The 16796-nt window shown below is 39.5% G+C and overlaps 2 protein-coding genes and 1 pseudogene across 4 annotated transcripts; all 3 read right to left on the bottom strand.

The window, feature by feature from the left end:
* Positions 1–609: 609 nt before the first annotated feature.
* Positions 610–3497, bottom strand: LOC113568170 (chemokine-like receptor 1). Its single transcript, XM_035525956.1, has 3 exons — positions 2451–3497; positions 958–969; positions 610–852 (listed from the first exon to the last, which is right to left on the bottom strand). The coding sequence occupies exons 1-3, from the start codon at positions 3495–3497 to the stop codon at positions 610–612; spliced, it is 1302 nt and encodes a 433-aa protein (XP_035381849.1).
* Positions 3498–5310: 1813 nt separating this feature from the next.
* LOC113568171 (chemokine-like receptor 1) lies at positions 5311–7374 on the bottom strand. 3 transcript variants are annotated; one of them, XM_026996353.2, is made up of 3 exons: positions 7245–7372; positions 6788–6851; positions 5311–6653 (listed from the first exon to the last, which is right to left on the bottom strand). In XM_026996353.2, the coding sequence occupies exon 3, from the start codon at positions 6616–6618 to the stop codon at positions 5785–5787; it is 834 nt and encodes a 277-aa protein (XP_026852154.2). In that variant the 5' UTR covers positions 6619–6653; positions 6788–6851; positions 7245–7372; the 3' UTR covers positions 5311–5784. The 3 variants fall into 3 exon arrangements, with proteins under 3 accessions (XP_026852154.2, XP_026852153.2, XP_026852155.2); XM_026996352.2 differs by having other exon boundaries at positions 5311–6851; positions 7245–7374; XM_026996354.2 differs by lacking the exon at positions 6788–6851.
* Positions 7375–12592: 5218 nt separating this feature from the next.
* Positions 12593–13952, bottom strand: LOC113569071 (annotated as a pseudogene).
* Positions 13953–16796: the final 2844 nt, after the last annotated feature.

Below are 16796 nucleotides of genomic sequence, written 5' to 3'. Positions count from 1 at the left end.
ATATACACTCATGACAGTTACACACAACAAGGATCAGGTGCACAACACAAGAGGGCGTGGCAATACAAACACACAGACACGCACACGCATGCAGACTTGAGGGGGGAGGGGCCGTACCGTGACAAAGCCCCCCCCTCAACGGCGCGACTCCCAGTGCGCCGGGCTACGGCCCCGAGACCGACGCCAAAAGGTGATGTTGAAGGACCAGACAACCCGCCAGGGGCCAACGCAAACAGGGTAGCGGGGAGAAGGACAGGGACGCACACACTAACGGGCACAGACACAAAGGGGAACAAAGTGACCGGTACATTTAGTGTAATCGGGACAGACACGGTGACAGGCACAGGCACATGAATGTCCCCACACACATTCAAGAGTCCAGGGAAGGGAGAAGGAAGTCCAGCCAGTCCCCCAGTCGTCAGCTGGGTCAAAGACTGACCATCCTGGTGGGAAGTGTCCCTCGCCAGCCTAAGTAGTGGCGACTGTCCCGGTTCTGGTACTAGTGCCGCTGCCTTTTTGCCTGTAAGAGGCTTCGGCGTAGGCGCATACGCTCTAGAGCTCCTCGCCTCAGGCAGGGGAGTGTCCATATTTGACAACAGTGCCTCCCTGCTAGCCAACTCTGTTCGCCAGCTCACACCTGGGCGGCGTGCCCTGGGCGGTGCCTTGGGTGCTGGAGGCTAGGACCCAGCAGAGTCCATCTCCGAGTAGCGGAATCCTCTTGGTCCAGCTGTACTCCGCAGGACTTTGCACCGTTCGATCCCGGACCATACACAGGGCCCCCACAAAATTGTTCAGCAGGTTCCTCCCTCCCGGTAGTTCCTTGGAGTGAGGCCAGGATGAGGGAAGGCCTCTCTGCTGGACAGTATGAATCCACAGAGTCTCACTCTGAGTACTGGAAGTCGTTGTACCAGTCCAGGTCCCCCGCCGGGGTTCCGTATGCCTCCCCTGCTTCCGTACCTGGATCTGCACCTGGAGTCAGGAGGGTGCCCATGACCACGGGAGACTCCGCTGCACGTGCTGTGGGAGAGCTTCACTTCCCTTCTTTCCCTTCTTCTTTTTGCCTTTCCCAGGCATCCTCGGTAGGTCGGTGTTTCTGTGACGGACGAGGGTTAAGCAGGATGCGGGGACGAGGCACGTTGAACATAAACATACGTTTTATTTACACATTAAACATACACGTAGTAACACTACTTGGCTCAAACACCGACAACTTTTACGATACGAAACACGCACACATATGCAGACTTGAGGGGGGAGGGGCCATACCGTGACAGAATGTACAAAGAAAAGCAGATGTTTTTGCAAGTACCATCATTAAGAAAGCAAATAAAATCACCGAATTACAAATGTTTGCTACAAAAATAAAATGTAAAACCCAGCACATTTAATATACATTAATTCATTGATTATATACAAAAAGTTAAACTGTGAAATTTCATATCTTGTTCATCTTTAATATGAAAGATCTGTGTGCATGAGAGAATTAGAGATAGAATATGGGGAAATGCATGTTTAACCAGCCAATTTAACCATATGTCTGAGGACATGAAAAGCCACCAGTATTTAGACCCAGCAGCAGTAGCTTCAGCTGAACCAAACACAGTAATAAACACAGTTTAAAAGTTCAGAAAAATCACTGAGCATTTAAATTGAGCTTCATTCCTTGAATGCTTTTGGAAAAACTCATGCAATTACAGTTATTACAAAGACAATGTGTACAAAAATAGGTACAAGTGGTTAACAAACTGTCTTGACCAATCAGAGACTCTTTGCTTACTTGCTCATATGGTTAATTTGGCCATTTAAAAAACAAGGAGACCATAACGGAGGTACATTGTCTTAAGTGACCAAGGAATACTGTCATGTTTTAACAGCAACGTTAATGTATGCTACAGGCAAGCAACAGAGTCTGATAAATCACAGCAGCGATAAAGCAAAGGCAAATTTGCAGGAGACTGAAAGGCTAGAGAGAAAACCCTGATAATGTTTTAAGATTTCAGCCAGTTTTGTTCCCTGTAATCCATCATGGTGGCCTCCTGTGATAACTAGTTATTGTGCAGAATTACTAAATGTGGCTTAATTCATCAAGTTACAAGCCTTAGGTAACAATGTGGACTTTTAACAATACCACCCTTTCCCTTTAAGTGTGATGCAGGACATTTCTTCTTTTGATGCAAATCTTCTCAACATGCTCAAAACTATGAACGCACCAGTCAACAAAAAGTATTGTGACTGTGATGTTCAAAATTTGCAGAAAAATATGAACTGTAGAAATGTTTCATGTCCCCGAACTGACTGTGCTTTTTAAGTAAATAAATACAGATGTTTTCCATATAAACAAAGACTACTCTAGACAAAGCTAACATGAGTGAGTTCTGCAAAAGGCAAAACTGCATTGCATTATTTTTTGTGTAGTTGTTTGATAATCTTCATGACAGAAAAAAACATACACAAGACACCTTAAACATTAGTTGAAAGTCTGCCTTTCCTGAGTTGGTGATAAATGTTCCTCTGACTGTGCTCCTTCCATCCTCCTCGATTGCACTCTCAGTCTTCAACAGAATTGCATGAAACTTCCTGTTAAAATCCTTCCCCATGAAAGCATAAAGAAACGGGTTCATAAAGCTGTTTGCAGTGGCTAGAGTCCCAGCAATATTTTGTCCATTGGGAACAAGACTGTGATATTTAGTGTGAAGTTCCATGAAAGCAACAGTGTGAAATGGAAGCCAGCAGATAAAAAAACAAACAATCAGCACTGTCATGATCCTAAACGGCTTTTTGGACTTTGCCATCTGGTTGGTCTTCAGCTTTCGGATGATGACAGCATAACAGGTGATGATGACCAGGAACGGGATCACAAATCCAAAAATGAATCGGCACACTACAATGGCAATATGGTCTAGATTTTTAACATCTGTGTATCTGTAGTAACATGTTTTTATTGAAGTCATGTGATCTTCCTTGATGTTCCGGTAAATGGCTGATGGTGTGCTAAGCAGTGCTGAGACAATCCAAGCCAGCATGACTATCACAGAGGCCTTTTTTACAGTGCGCTTGTTCTGCACCCACACAGGAAACATAACAACCACACAGCGGTCCACGCTGATGATGAGGAGGAGGAAGATGCTGCTGAACATGTTAATGAACATGATGAAGGACTGGAGCTTACACAAGAAGAGCCCAAAGACCCAGTCGCCTTTAACCAAGTAGACAACATGAAATGGCAGGAAGGCACAGAACAGGAAGTCAGACACGGCCAGGCTGAGGTACCAGGTTGTGTTGACCGACTTCTTAATCCTAAATCCAGAGATCCAAATCACCAGACCATTTCCAGTGACACCGAGCACAAACATGATCACATTTGCTGTTGCTAAGATCACACACATCGCATCTCTGCACAATGGTGAAGAGACTGTCGGGCCTTTTTGAAGGGTAACTGTTATGTCAGAGTAGTCATATGAATCATAATTATATTGTGTCACTTCAGTGGGATTCATGATGCCTCTTGATTCTGTACAGCAAACAGAAACAGAAAATGTAGATATTCTGACTTACAACAAGAACCTCTTTTAATGACTTCCTTCTTCCTAGATGAGGTTTGATAATGAGCTGTAAACTGTAAAGATTAAGATAACAAAAACAGGCAAGACCTTTGTGAGGATTAACCCTAAATTAAATAGGAATAATGATGCTCCTGAATAGTGAATATTTATAGTGGCACCTATGTGTCCAGCATTCAGTATCTTAAACTTGTATTAAAATGTGCAGAGACCTGTAATAAAAAGGCTGTTGGGTTTATATATTTATTTTTATGGAACAGCCTAATTGCAGTGGCTTGCCCAGGCCAGTACCCAGCCAGGACTCTCACACCAGTCACACCAGTTACAGTTTAATCCCCACAGATGTTTGAGTCCAGTGCTTCCCACTGATGGCCTCTAAAAGCCACCTAGAGAATGCTTAGATCAGCTATGCTACTAAAGTGAATTTTCATTTTTTATTTTTTGTTCTTCTATCTCGACAAAACAAACTTGCTTGTTTCTTGCCTCGCTCCTAACTTTGATGAAATGTCATAGACAGGAGTTTAAAAAATGAATGTAGTTAAAATTATTTTGATAGTTCTCAGGATAGTTCTCAGTTCGCTATCAGGGTATAACAAATACAAAATAAATCATTCAAAACATTTTTTCTCTTCTACTGTCTAGGTATTTTATTCAATCAGTATGTAGGTATTTAATGAGTTTGTATATATGATGCATTTGTGTAGACTGGTCGTCTTCCCTTCACTTTGACTAGTCAGGATATACTTTGACAGGGTGAGTTTCAGCCCAGTTAAGGGGAGAGAACCAGACATGGAAGACTGATTCTTTCTTTATTCTTCTGTCCATATCTAATTTTCAGTGCTTCCTCATCTTTATCTGCATTTTGTCTCATATTTTTGTCTCATATTTTCTCCATACGTGGTGTTACATGCAGTGTACACACAGTTTGCTATAATGTCTTACAGCAACCCAGTCACTGTTACCAGCTGTCTTCTGTTTGTGGTACTCAGCCAGTATTTCAAAATAGTATTTAATTGATTTCCAGCTTAAAGACAACATCTGTATGTTTTGGAAAGGTTTAGTCCTTTGTACAACACAGGTAAAACTGACACTATTTGAACCAAATGAATCCAATTCATAAATTCATAAAGGTACATAGTAATAAAAACTGTGCAGGCATAACATTGGTTGGGACTTCCTGTGTAATACAAAAGGTGTATCTCACAAAGACATACACAATACACATATCTACAATAATGCAATTTCTTAAATGCCACTTCCTGTATATTCTGTAAGGTGACTGTAGCCTATATGCACAGATCTGAATGATGATTGACTCATCTTTTGATGTCTGCCACTTTGGTGTCGAATTTGTGGTTTTAATGTCTGTAATGGAAAACCTTTTTGTGTTGGTAAAGCTTCATGTCATCGAGTTCCTTGCTGAGCTGAGTGTAGTTTTACACTGAAAGAGAGTGTAGCAAACCATAGTCACACTCCCCCTCCACCTAACACTGTCTGCTGCAGTGCCTCCACTGTTCTGTTGGTTAACCGGCACCAGAGGAGTTACACAGTGCTAGAGCAGCAGATAACAAAAATGATTCACAGCTTAACAGTTAGATCAACTAACGTCTCCAGCCACCACCATACTCTCCTTAACAACACACACACGCACACACACACACACAAGTTACATGATGCATGTGCAGAAGGTTCTTATTGTAAATCTAATGCATACTAAACTGAATCCAGCAATGAATGTCTTCAGACAACATAAGTAAAACAATAATATTTATTATGTAACAAGACTGCTACAATTCATTAATCACGACAGATCATCATGCACATCACACACTCTACAGGAACTGCAGAATGAAAGCATGACTACACACAGTGCAAAATATATTTACACTGTGCCTGAGCATCAGAAAGTGCTTTTTTTTTTTTGACTCAATTATATCCATTCTGGAGCTGGATTAAATTTGCTGATTTTTTGTTAGTTCTTGATCAAGATTATTATCAAGACTAGACATAAATTGCATCCATAAGAAAAGTGGTCAGAACTCGAGCATAATCAGAGACAGAGGTCTCACTCCCTACCTTCAGTTCAAGTACTTAGAAAACCAGAGTTTATTTACCACATTTTTTTTCCAACTGGAACAAAAATAGGTAGATCCAGAACTGCATTAATTTCTTTAATCTAGTTCTGGAACTGCATGTATTTCTTTAGCACAGCTCCATCTGAGGGTCAGATGTGAGTGGAAGTTCTGGCATCCATAGAGCTGGAGCGTGACAGGTAGCGGCTCAGCGTACGTCCCTCCTCTCCCATTGCGTTCTCCATCTTTGAAACCAGTGAGCTCTTGAACTTTCTCCTGAAATCGTTGCCCATGAACACGTAGAGTATTGGGTTGAGGAAGCTATTTGCTGATGCAATCAAGGTGCCAGCTCTGAGTACGATGGGGATGACCTCAGCATGGATGCTTTGGTTCAGCTCCATCAGCACTAACGTGTGGTATGGGAGCCAGCACAGGAAAAACGTCACAATGAGTGCTGTCATGACCTTAAACGGCTTGGTGGATCTTGCCATCTGGTTGCTTCTCAGTTTGAAGATGATAATGGAATAGCAGGTGATGATAATCAGGAACGGGATGAGGAATCCAACAAGGAACCGGCTTATAGCGATGGTTTCATGACTGTATTGACTAGTGCTGTAGTTGTTCAGGCACCGGCTTGTGCCCAGATGTTGCTGAACATCGCGAAAAATTATGGATGGAATGCTCAGGGCAGCAGAGATGACCCATGCCAGACTAACCATCACCAAGGCCTTGCTTATGGTGCGCTTGTTCTGTGCCCACACGGGGAACATCACCGCCACGCAGCGGTCCGCACTGATGATGACGAGGAGGAAGATGCTGCTGAACATGTTGAGGAACATGATGAAGGACATGAACTTGCACATAAAGATTCCAAAGGTCCAGTCAGACGTGGCCATGTAGAAGATGTTGAAGGGAAGGAAGAAGCAGAACAGGAAGTCAGACACAGCCAGGCTGAAGTACCAGGTTGTGTTGATTGACTTCTTCATCTTGAAGCCGGCTATCCAGATCACCACGCCATTCCCTACAATACCCAGCAGGAAGATGACTACATTAATGACCACCAACGCAATACACAGAACTTCTTCAGAACATGTTGGGTGTACTCTAAAAGATACTTCCTCATATGTAAAATTATCCACTGTGTAATTGTCGTACTCGGAGTAATCCAAAGTGAAATCCATTGAGTCAATTGTCAAAAGGGTTAATTCATCTGAAGTCTCTGTGTAGAGAAGAGATTGATGTTCTGACTTATGTTTAATTTTAATAAACACAAAACTGCAACATGACACAATCATAGCATGTAATATGTAATATTTAAATAGGAAGGCAATTTTTGTTTTGTTTTTTTGTTTTTTTTTCCAGGCCAAATCTCAGTGAAAAATGTCCACAAATTTACCATTTTATCCACAAATTTGCCAACTCATGCCAATGACATAAGTTTTATATAAGTTGTTTTATCACAACATATAACATAGGTGCAACATAGGGAGCAACAATCTCAGAATTTTCATATGAAAATCTGCCTTTACAGATTCTGTCACATAACTGATAGCCACATAAATTATATAATTTGTTGTTGTTCAGTTAGAGAAAATAAGAGTGAAGTGCTTACCTTGTCATGGAATCAGTGGCTTTGGATTGCCAGTGACCAGAGACCCTTGACAGCTGTATGCGTAGCATTTATAAAGAGTCAAGCAGGGCTCTCTTGTGCAACACGGGGCTGTCTGAACACTGACATCCTGACTTCTACATGAGCACTTCTGCAAACTGTTTTGTTTTCCACATCAACAACATCCCCCGATCTCACTTCTCCATTCTCACCCGTCCTGACTGGCCTGACTATCTATTCTGTTTTAATTACTATAGGGTTGGGTGACTTAAAACCTTTTTTTTTTCATGCTCTATTTCGCTATATGAATGAAGTGTATAATTAACAAATAAGTGTATAATTAGCTAACCTTTAACATGCTGGCAACATTTTCTGAGAATGGGTAAAAAATTGAAATTGAAATCACCCTCATGAGAAATCTCTCACTGCCAGCAAAAGGATGACTGGGAATGTAGTCTACATTTCATTTCCTTCAGTAAACATGTATTTTTAATTATTTGCAGTGTAATTCTGTGTAATCCTATGAGACATACCTGACTGTCTATAGACAACACAATTATTTATAAGCACATAGTTCCTAACCATTTACAATTCCTAACCATTTACAATTATTAAAACAGCATGTGTGTCCTTTTCCTGTCTTTGTGTTGTAACGGTGTGGCCCGAGTGCCACAGGGCGTGGAGCAGGACGCACAGAATTCCTCCACATGGACGAACATTTATTTACATAACACATACCGGCACTCACATATAACATGAACGAAGAACACGAATACATTAACACTGATGAGATGAACAGTTACAATAACGACGCCAACGTTTCTCTCACCCCGCTGCATTACCAATGACCAACACACTGCACACAATGACAAGGGTTTATGTATATAAAGTGGAACAAGGTGCAGGTGTGTTTACAAACAAAACAACGCTCCCACTGCACGTAGCGCGCAAACCACGTGACTCGCGAGAGGCGAGCATTCCGTGACGTGTCATTATGACACATTGCTCACAGTGTCTGTGCTTATGTTACATTGTTAAAATAACCTGCTCAACATTTGTATAATCAGTTTTTTTAAGCCTAAATTATTCGTGGAACTGAAGTTATCACATCAAACTTACATGTAATCCAAATTATTTGATTAATAAAAAATGGTTTGCCAAAAGGTAGTAGATTTATTTATATATATATCACTATATGGTCAAAAGTATGTGCACATCCCTCCTAATTACTGAGATCAGGTTTCAGCTCCTACAGGTATGACAGGCAGGTGTTTGAATGGAGGAAGGTGTTACATAGTGGACTCTCTGAGATTCATCATAACCCTCTTATGTGCTTTCTAAAGTCAGAGTAATGAAGCTGCTATTAATTCTTTAGTGAGTACATTCATAAAGCTCTCATCAAAACACATTACTGTTTTTATAGTAGTTTCCTGTGCATTTCCTGTATTCTGCATTCTTAAATTGGTAAATCGTTGCACTTTTACTAATACAAGAATTAACAAGCTTGTGTTTAACTCTACATTTCAAGCAAACAATAGTGAATAGTGACAGTACAGTGGGAGACAACACATGAAACATGGATGACATAAGAGGAAAAAAGGGCAAAGGTCACAACAAGCAAATACATTCAGGGAGAGATCAAGGACACCAAATCACCCAAAGAAACACTGTCCAGCTAGACAATCTGACTGTAGAAAGTGGCAGCAGCATGAAGAACAGTGTGGAACAGTTTTCTAGCTCACACACTTTACACTGCAGGAGGATGGGAAGGTTTGTAAAAGGATCAGGAGATTCATGGAAATGAAGAGGCACAGGGCACGTTAGGTAGGTGTCATGAAAAATTAGGACTTTGCAAATACACCACGTCTGGTTTATAGCGAACAGGAAACATCAGTGTCCACTTCTGTCAAAAACTGCAATGACTTCTTTGAAAACATTGTTGGGTCTCTCCAGCATGACTTCATATTCCTAAACAATTAATACGCAGTTCCTCTATGTATAAGTCTTGTGTAATTACAATGATTAACTGAAGTATGCGAATTGTGTGGGATTGTTTACACTTGATACTAGAATAATGTTTTCACCCATCAATTGCCAGAAGTAGTAATTTATCACAAGTAGTAGATTTGATTGGGTGTACTGCTGCTGTGTTTGGGCTGATCTCTCTTCTCTTCCCCAGCACCGCTGCTGTGTTGGGGCTGATCTCTCTTCTCTTCCCCAACACCGCTGCTGTGTTTGGGCCGATCTCTCTTTATATAGCCAAATGTGATGCTGCACCTTCTCACACAGTCAGAGCTTGGTAAATTGAATGACTGCACAGACTAATAACATTATTTTTATACAGAGTGTTGAGCCCAGTGTTACACTTGTGTATTAACACAGTCCTGTGCACAGTCCCAAGGCCTCACACTGCAAGATGCTCAGGAGATCACTAGTGTTTCTTTTCTCCATTAGTGTAATGCTTTTATACTTCAAAATGTAATAAAGTACAAAATGTAATAGAAACATAAAATCTAAATATAGGTGTAATCATAATTTTCCTTTATTAATGCCTGCAAAATGACTGATATTACACATCATATACTGTATGTGTCAGTGTTGTACATAATTCATGCTACTTATGGGTACATATGTAATACAGAATATACGAGCCTTTATCTCTGCCTGCTGGTGCTAATGCAGTTAACAAGCTTTCTTGAAAAAAAGAATGTTTCATATAAAGGCCTGACACTGTAAAAACAATTAGTTGTTTATATCTACTTTTATAATATTATTAATCTATTTGATTTCATTTTGAGGGCAAGTACAGCCATGCAGTTTATCTCTACTGTGTGGTCCCTGCTGACCTCTAGTGGTTAACTAGTATAGATTTTAAAGAGCAGGACTGATGTGTAACATAAACCTTTTTTAACTATTTTATTTATCAGGAAGAACTAATTATGCAGAGTCTCAAGAAGTAGGGCCTATTCAGAGAAACAGATACCTAAAAAGGTCTATTTGGTAAATGGACTTGATAACATGGACCAGTTTATAAAGTGGTTGTACCTAAAGGGAGCTGTGACTGTATATTCTTCATAAGTTCCATTGATGTTTTCACAGACTGAACATAAATGAATAATGCACATACACAAAAACAAATACACAATAAGGTATTTCCTTACACTGAGTTTTCTGTTTTAATAGTAATACTGTTGTAATATCATACCGCTGACATAAATGCTGGCAATAAATGTTTCTTCTTCTCAGCAATTTTCTGCCAAAGCCTGTGGCGTCTTGTTGTGATAAAGATAAAATATCTAAAAGTTCTTTATAAGTTAAAGATTAATCAGACAGAGAGTTAACACCAAATCTAAAAACTCTCAAAATTCTTAACATATCAACAAATTGACTAGGACAAAGTATATATTACTACGGATTATATATTACAAATTATGGATTAATATATATATCACAAATGGTTGGTTGATGGTTTGCAAACAAAAAAATTGAGATTGACATGTTTCCATTTTTTATTTCTTGTCACACATTGTTTACATTTGGCTTTCTTAACTTTCCCATAACAACTGATGAGTATCAACAAGATGGACAGACTCAGACACCTGATATGTACCAGCCAGTGAACAATAATTAGTCAGTGTGCCTGGCAGTATGATTGTCTGAGAAACAGTGTGTGTTACTGAAAACGACAGTACCGGAACTGTCACGGTACGGCTCCTCGTGCGTGTGTGCGTGTGTGTGTATGTGTTTGTTCGTATGGCCACGCCCTCCCCGTGTTTCACACCCGCTCCTCATTTTGTGTCATTATCGTGAGTGTATATAAATCTCTTTTTTAGTAATGGATGTTGTCGGTGATTAATCTTGCGTTAGCCTGTGTGCTACCATGGCTGTTGTTCGTGTCAGTAAACGTCACTTTGTCACACTCGGCTCGTTCCTGCGTCCTGCCTAGCCTCCGACGTCACAGGAACTATACATTTATCAAAATCTTCTTAACTTTCCAATAACTGATAAGGGTCACAACAAGATTGATAGACTTGGACAAATGCTAAATATTCATGAGTGCATACTAATTATTCCATGTGTTATATTATTAGCACTGGTTGGTTAATAAAATCAAAATAAGACTGTGGCAAAATGAAATAACTGGGAAGAATGGCTGAAAACTGAAATAGATCATCCTGGCAGTGTGATTGTGTCAGAGCCAGTGTGTGTTGATTAAAAAACTTTCTTCAACTTTCAGTGACTAACTACTGGGAAACTATACATGAATCTTTTTTTGTTTGTTTGTTTGTTTTATAACTTGAGTGTTTTGATTTGTTTTTTTCCAGAAATTTAGCACTTCCCATTTATTGCACAAGATCCCTGCAGATAAAACATTAGAGTCCTTTAGGGATTAGCAGTTCTTAGTGGATATTATTGGATTCCTTTTGGTCTGCTGTGACAGTCTAATGGTATGTGTTGTTGGTAGTAGTTCTTGTTCAGTAATGTATTTGATTCTGTTGGTTTTTGATGATATTTTATAGTAACCTTGTGGTATTGTGCTCTAGTTGTGCGTTTAGTGGTATTTAATGAAACTAATTAACCTTTAGGGGAGTAATTGTTCATACTGGTCTTACTGGTTTTTAATGTTATTTATTCATTATTCCATTATATAAGTTTCATGTTGCTTTTTCAAACTCTAGCCTGCCACATATTACAATAGTAAAGCCTATAAGAGCAAACAATGATAGAATGTATAAAATATGTCTAAATTGTTCCAATTCCAGTAAACAGTAACACACCAGTATTTTATAGGCCATACAGAGTTTAATGCAATACTTGAGCTTTGGTTGTACAATAAATTGTAATTAAAAAGTAATGTATATACACAGTTGCCATTAAAAAAAAGAAAAGAAAATAGTGACTATATAATTTTATTATACACCTTTAACATCAACACTGGTCATTTTATTTGGTAAATCTGTTTACAAACAGAAGACTACATGTAAAAACATATTCCAAATAAATAGCCTTCTAACAGCTTTAATATCGTAAACGACAATATGTAATTACATCCTGTTTTTTCTCGGTTTTAAAACCCAGTTGTGGTATAACAGCTTTGTGGATTATTAATGTTACGTTTGTTTCAATTTTTTTGTTTGTTTCCTTCAATATTTCCTTTTAAACTCGCACCTGCTCCACAACCCCCCCCCCCACACACTCTTTTAACAAATATTCTTTGTATGTTCTCCACCCTTGACAGAATAACAGTCCATTCCCAGAAGCACTGAGTGTCTTTGTGTTATCAGATTTGTTTGCACCTTTGCACTGTGTTGTCAGCGAGTTGCCTTGGAGTTTGTGTAACTTTGTAGTGGCTACTGCTTGTAGATGTGGGATGGTGCTCTTTCTGCCATACTCTATTGACATAGGAGGGTGCCGAACCCACTGTGCCCTGAGCTCCAGATGTTTAGCATTAATATTGTCCTTTGGTGGAATTTGTTTTGTAATTCATCAAATTACAAGCATTAGGTAAACATGTGGGCTTGATTTTAAAAATGCCACTTGGATGATGCAAGACATTTCGTCTTTTGATGCATATCTTCTTAACATGCTCATAACTGTGAAGCCACCAGTCAACATACAGTATTGTGACTTTGGAGATGTTAAAGAATTGGCACAAAAACATGAGCAGTGCAAATCTTTTATTCTCCCTGAACTGACTGTGCTTTTTTCAGTAAAAAATGTTTTCCAAATAAACATGGACTACCCTAAAACAAAGACTACTCTTGATCATACATTACTCAATAGTATGACTGAGGTTGTAAGAGACAATACTACATAAACATATAAAACCTTTCCAAATTTTTTTTCTTTTTGGCTAATTGTTTAATAATCTTCATGACAGACAAAAAACCCCACACATGACACCTCAAACATTAGTTGAAAGTCTGCCTTCCCTGAGTTGGTGATAGATGTTCCTAGGACTGTGCTCCTTCCTTCCTTCTCAATTGCACTCTTTATATTCAACAGAATTGCATAAAACGTCCTCTTAAAATCCTTCCTCATGAAAGCATAAATAAACGGGTTCATAAAACTGTTTGCAGTGGCTAGAATCTGAGCTATTGTTTGTCCAGTGGGAACAAGACTGTGAGATTTAGTGTCAAGTTCCATGAAAATGTCATGATCCTAAACTGTTTTTTGATATTTGCCATCTGGTTGGTCTTCAGCTTGCGGATAATGACAGCATAACAGGTGACGATGACCAGGAATGGGATCACAAATCCAAAAATGAATCAGCACACTACAATGGCAATATGGTCTTGATTTTTAACATCTGTGTATCTGTAGTAACATTTTAATTGAGGTCATGTGATCTTCCTTGCTGTTCCAGTAAATGGCTGATGGTGTGCTACGCAGTGCTGAGACAATCCAAGCCAGCATTGCTATCACAGAGGCCTTTTTTACAGTGCGCTGGTTCTGCGCCCACACAGGAAACATACCGACCACACGACAGTACATGGTGATGATGATGAAGAGAAATCTCCTGTTAAACATGTTAATGAACATGATGAAGGACTGGAGCTTCCACAAGAACAACCCAAATACCACACTGGCTGTTGCAAATATCACACACACTGCATACCTGCATGATGCTGAAGGCATTTTTGGGTTTGTGGTAGTGCCATCATAGAAATCACTGTACTTGTTATCTTGTGCTGTTGCAGTGGGGCTCATGGTGCCTCTTGGTTCTGTTCAGCAAATAGAAAGCAGAAAAATGTTGTTCTGCTGACTTACAGCAAAAATGTCTGGCAGTGACTTCCTTCACTTCCCTCTAGATGAGGTTTGATAATGACCTATAAAATGTACAAAAATGCAAGATAACAAAAATCATTAAAATTGAGGATTAATCCTAAATTAAATATTTGTGATGATGCTGAATAGTGAATGTTTGTAGTGACACCTGTGTGTCCAGCATTTAGATATTTAAAGGCATCTTAAACTTGTCTTAAAATGGGCAGGGATCTGTGATAAAAAGGCTTTTTGGTTTGTATATTTATTTATTTTTATGAAACAGCATTATTTGAGTGTCTCGCTCGGGCCGGTAGCCAGCCAGGACTCTCACACAAATCACACCAGTCTCAGCTTCCTTCCACTTCCTCACTCACAGGCACCAGTTTATTGGTTCTTAAACACACCTGCTTTTCATTGGCTCCCACTTATTTAATCCCCACAGACGTCTGAGTCCAGTGCTTCCCACTGACGGTCCCTACAAGCCACATAGAGACTGCTCAAATCAGCTGTACTTCTAAAGTGAATTTTCTTTTATTCTGTTAAAAACTGCATGTAGTTAAAATTATTTTGTTGTTACAAACAAGCCTAAAACAGTACTAGCGAAACATCTAGTTCTACATTCTGCTGTAAAACAAATATAAAATAAATAATTCAAAATATTTGTTTCTCTTCTACTGTCTAGGTATTCAGTTCAGTCAGTATGTAAGTATTTAATGAGTTTGTGTATATAATGTGTTTGTTTAGACAGGGCATCTTCCCTTCACTTTGACTAGTCAGGATATGCTTTGACAGGGTGAGTTTCAACCCAGTTAAGGGGACAGAACCAGAGATGGAAGACTCTTTCTTTTTTCTTCTGTCCGTATCTAATTTTCAGTGCCTCCTCATCTTTATCTCCATTTTCTCCATATTATCTCCTTACTAGGTGTTACATGCAGTGTTCACACAGTTTGCTATACTGTCTTACAGCAACCCAATAATTGTTAACAGCCATCTTCTGTTTGTGGTACTCCGACAGTATTTCATAATAGTATTTAATTCATGTCCTACTTAAAGACAATGTCTTTACATTTTGGAATGTTTTGGTACTTTTTAGAACACATGTAAAACTGAGAATATCTGAACCAAATGAACGGAATCAAATTCATGTGAAGAAATAAAATGAGTGGGAGGTACATAGTACCTTCATACTACAACACCTCGACAGCCCTGGAACCTACGCTAGAGTTCTGTTTGTGGACTTCAGCTCGGTGTTCAACACTGTAGTGCCTGAGTTGCTGCAGGTTAAACTATCCAAGCTGTTGGTGCCAGATTCCATCTGCAGGTGGATCGTGGATTTCCTGACTGACAGGAAACAGCAGGTGCGACTAGGGAAGCACACATCAGATCCTCGGACCCTAAGCACAGGAGCACCACAAGGTTGTATGCTTTCACCTCTCATTTTTAGTCTGTATACCAATGACTGTGTTTCCAATGAACCAGCTGTGAAAATCTTGAAGTTTGCAGATAACACCACCATGGTCAGTCTTATAAACAATGGAGATGAGTCTGCATTCAGAAAGGAAGTGGTTTTGTGGTGCCGCAGCAACCATTTGCTGCTGAACACAGAAAAGACGGTGGAGATGGTGATCGACTTTAGACATCACCCCCCCATCCTACCTGTCCTCATCATTAATGTCTCTGTGGTTTCCACTGTGGAGTCCCTCAAATTCCTGGGCACTACCATATCCAGGGATCTGAAGTGGGAGGAGAACATAATCTCCATCACTAAGAAAGCACAGCAAAGAATGTACTTTCTAAGACAGTTAAAGAAATTCAACTTGCCTCAGAGTCTGATGATCCAGTTCTACATAGCGATCATCGAGTCTGTCCTTAAAACATCTATAACCATCTGGTTTGGTTTGTCCACCTCACAGGAACGAGCCAATCTCCAGTACATAATCAGGAAGGCAGAGAAGATCATCGGATGTAGCCTGCCACCACTCCAGGACATTTATACCAGCAGGTTGATGAAACGTGCCAGCAAAATAATTGCTGACTCTTCTCAGCCTGGACATCAACTTTTCCAGCCACTGCCCTCTGGTAGAAGACTCAGGGCTATCAGAGCCAGCACTACTAGACATGCTAACAGCTTTTTCCCAAGAGCTGTAGCACTCTTCAACGACAGTGGACATTTTGCACTTTAAAACTGAACTTACAAACTAATCTCCTCCTGTGGTATGCTTATTTTGCACAACTGCACAATATGTTAGTATTCAATGTTCATACTACTCTATTATTTTTCTGATATATATGTTAATATACATATCTCACATGTATAGATATCCTTAGTTCTTGTAACTCTAAGTTTTATTTTTATTGCTTACCTATTCCTTATTCTATATTCTGCTTTATTTAATATTTTGTCTTTCTTTCTGTTATAGTTAAATAGTGTTGTGGTATATGTGCTGTCCAGTTGGTTTTAGTAGGTTACATCATACATGTGTGCACTCACCAATACAAATTCCTTGTATGTGTATGCACATACTTGGCCAAATACAGTGCTTCTGATTCTGATTCTGATGGTATTAAACTGTGCAGGCATAACATTGGTTGGGAGTTCCTGTGTAATACAAAAGGAGTATCTCACATATGCAAAAGATATGCAAAATACACATGAAATATACAATATGCAATTTCTTAAATATAAATTTCTTAAATGCAACTGTCTGTTTGACACTTTGATGTAGAATTCGTGGTTTTAATGTCTGCAATGGAAAACCTTTTCGTGTTAGTAAAGCTTCATATCAT

The sequence above is a fragment of the Electrophorus electricus genome, chromosome 5 (genome assembly GCF_013358815.1).
Source record: "Electrophorus electricus isolate fEleEle1 chromosome 5, fEleEle1.pri, whole genome shotgun sequence".
Taxonomy (NCBI): domain Eukaryota; kingdom Metazoa; phylum Chordata; class Actinopteri; order Gymnotiformes; family Gymnotidae; genus Electrophorus; species Electrophorus electricus.
This window is presented reverse-complemented; position numbering and strand designations above follow the sequence as displayed.

Bases quoted from the DNA above. Each gene is read 5' to 3' on its own strand.
- LOC113568170 (XM_035525956.1), bottom strand. From the start codon at position 3,497: ATGAATCCCACTGAAGTGACACAATATAATTATGATTCATATGACTAC.
- LOC113568171 (XM_026996352.2), bottom strand. From the start codon at position 6,813: ATGGATTTCACTTTGGATTACTCCGAGTACGACAATTACACAGTGGAT.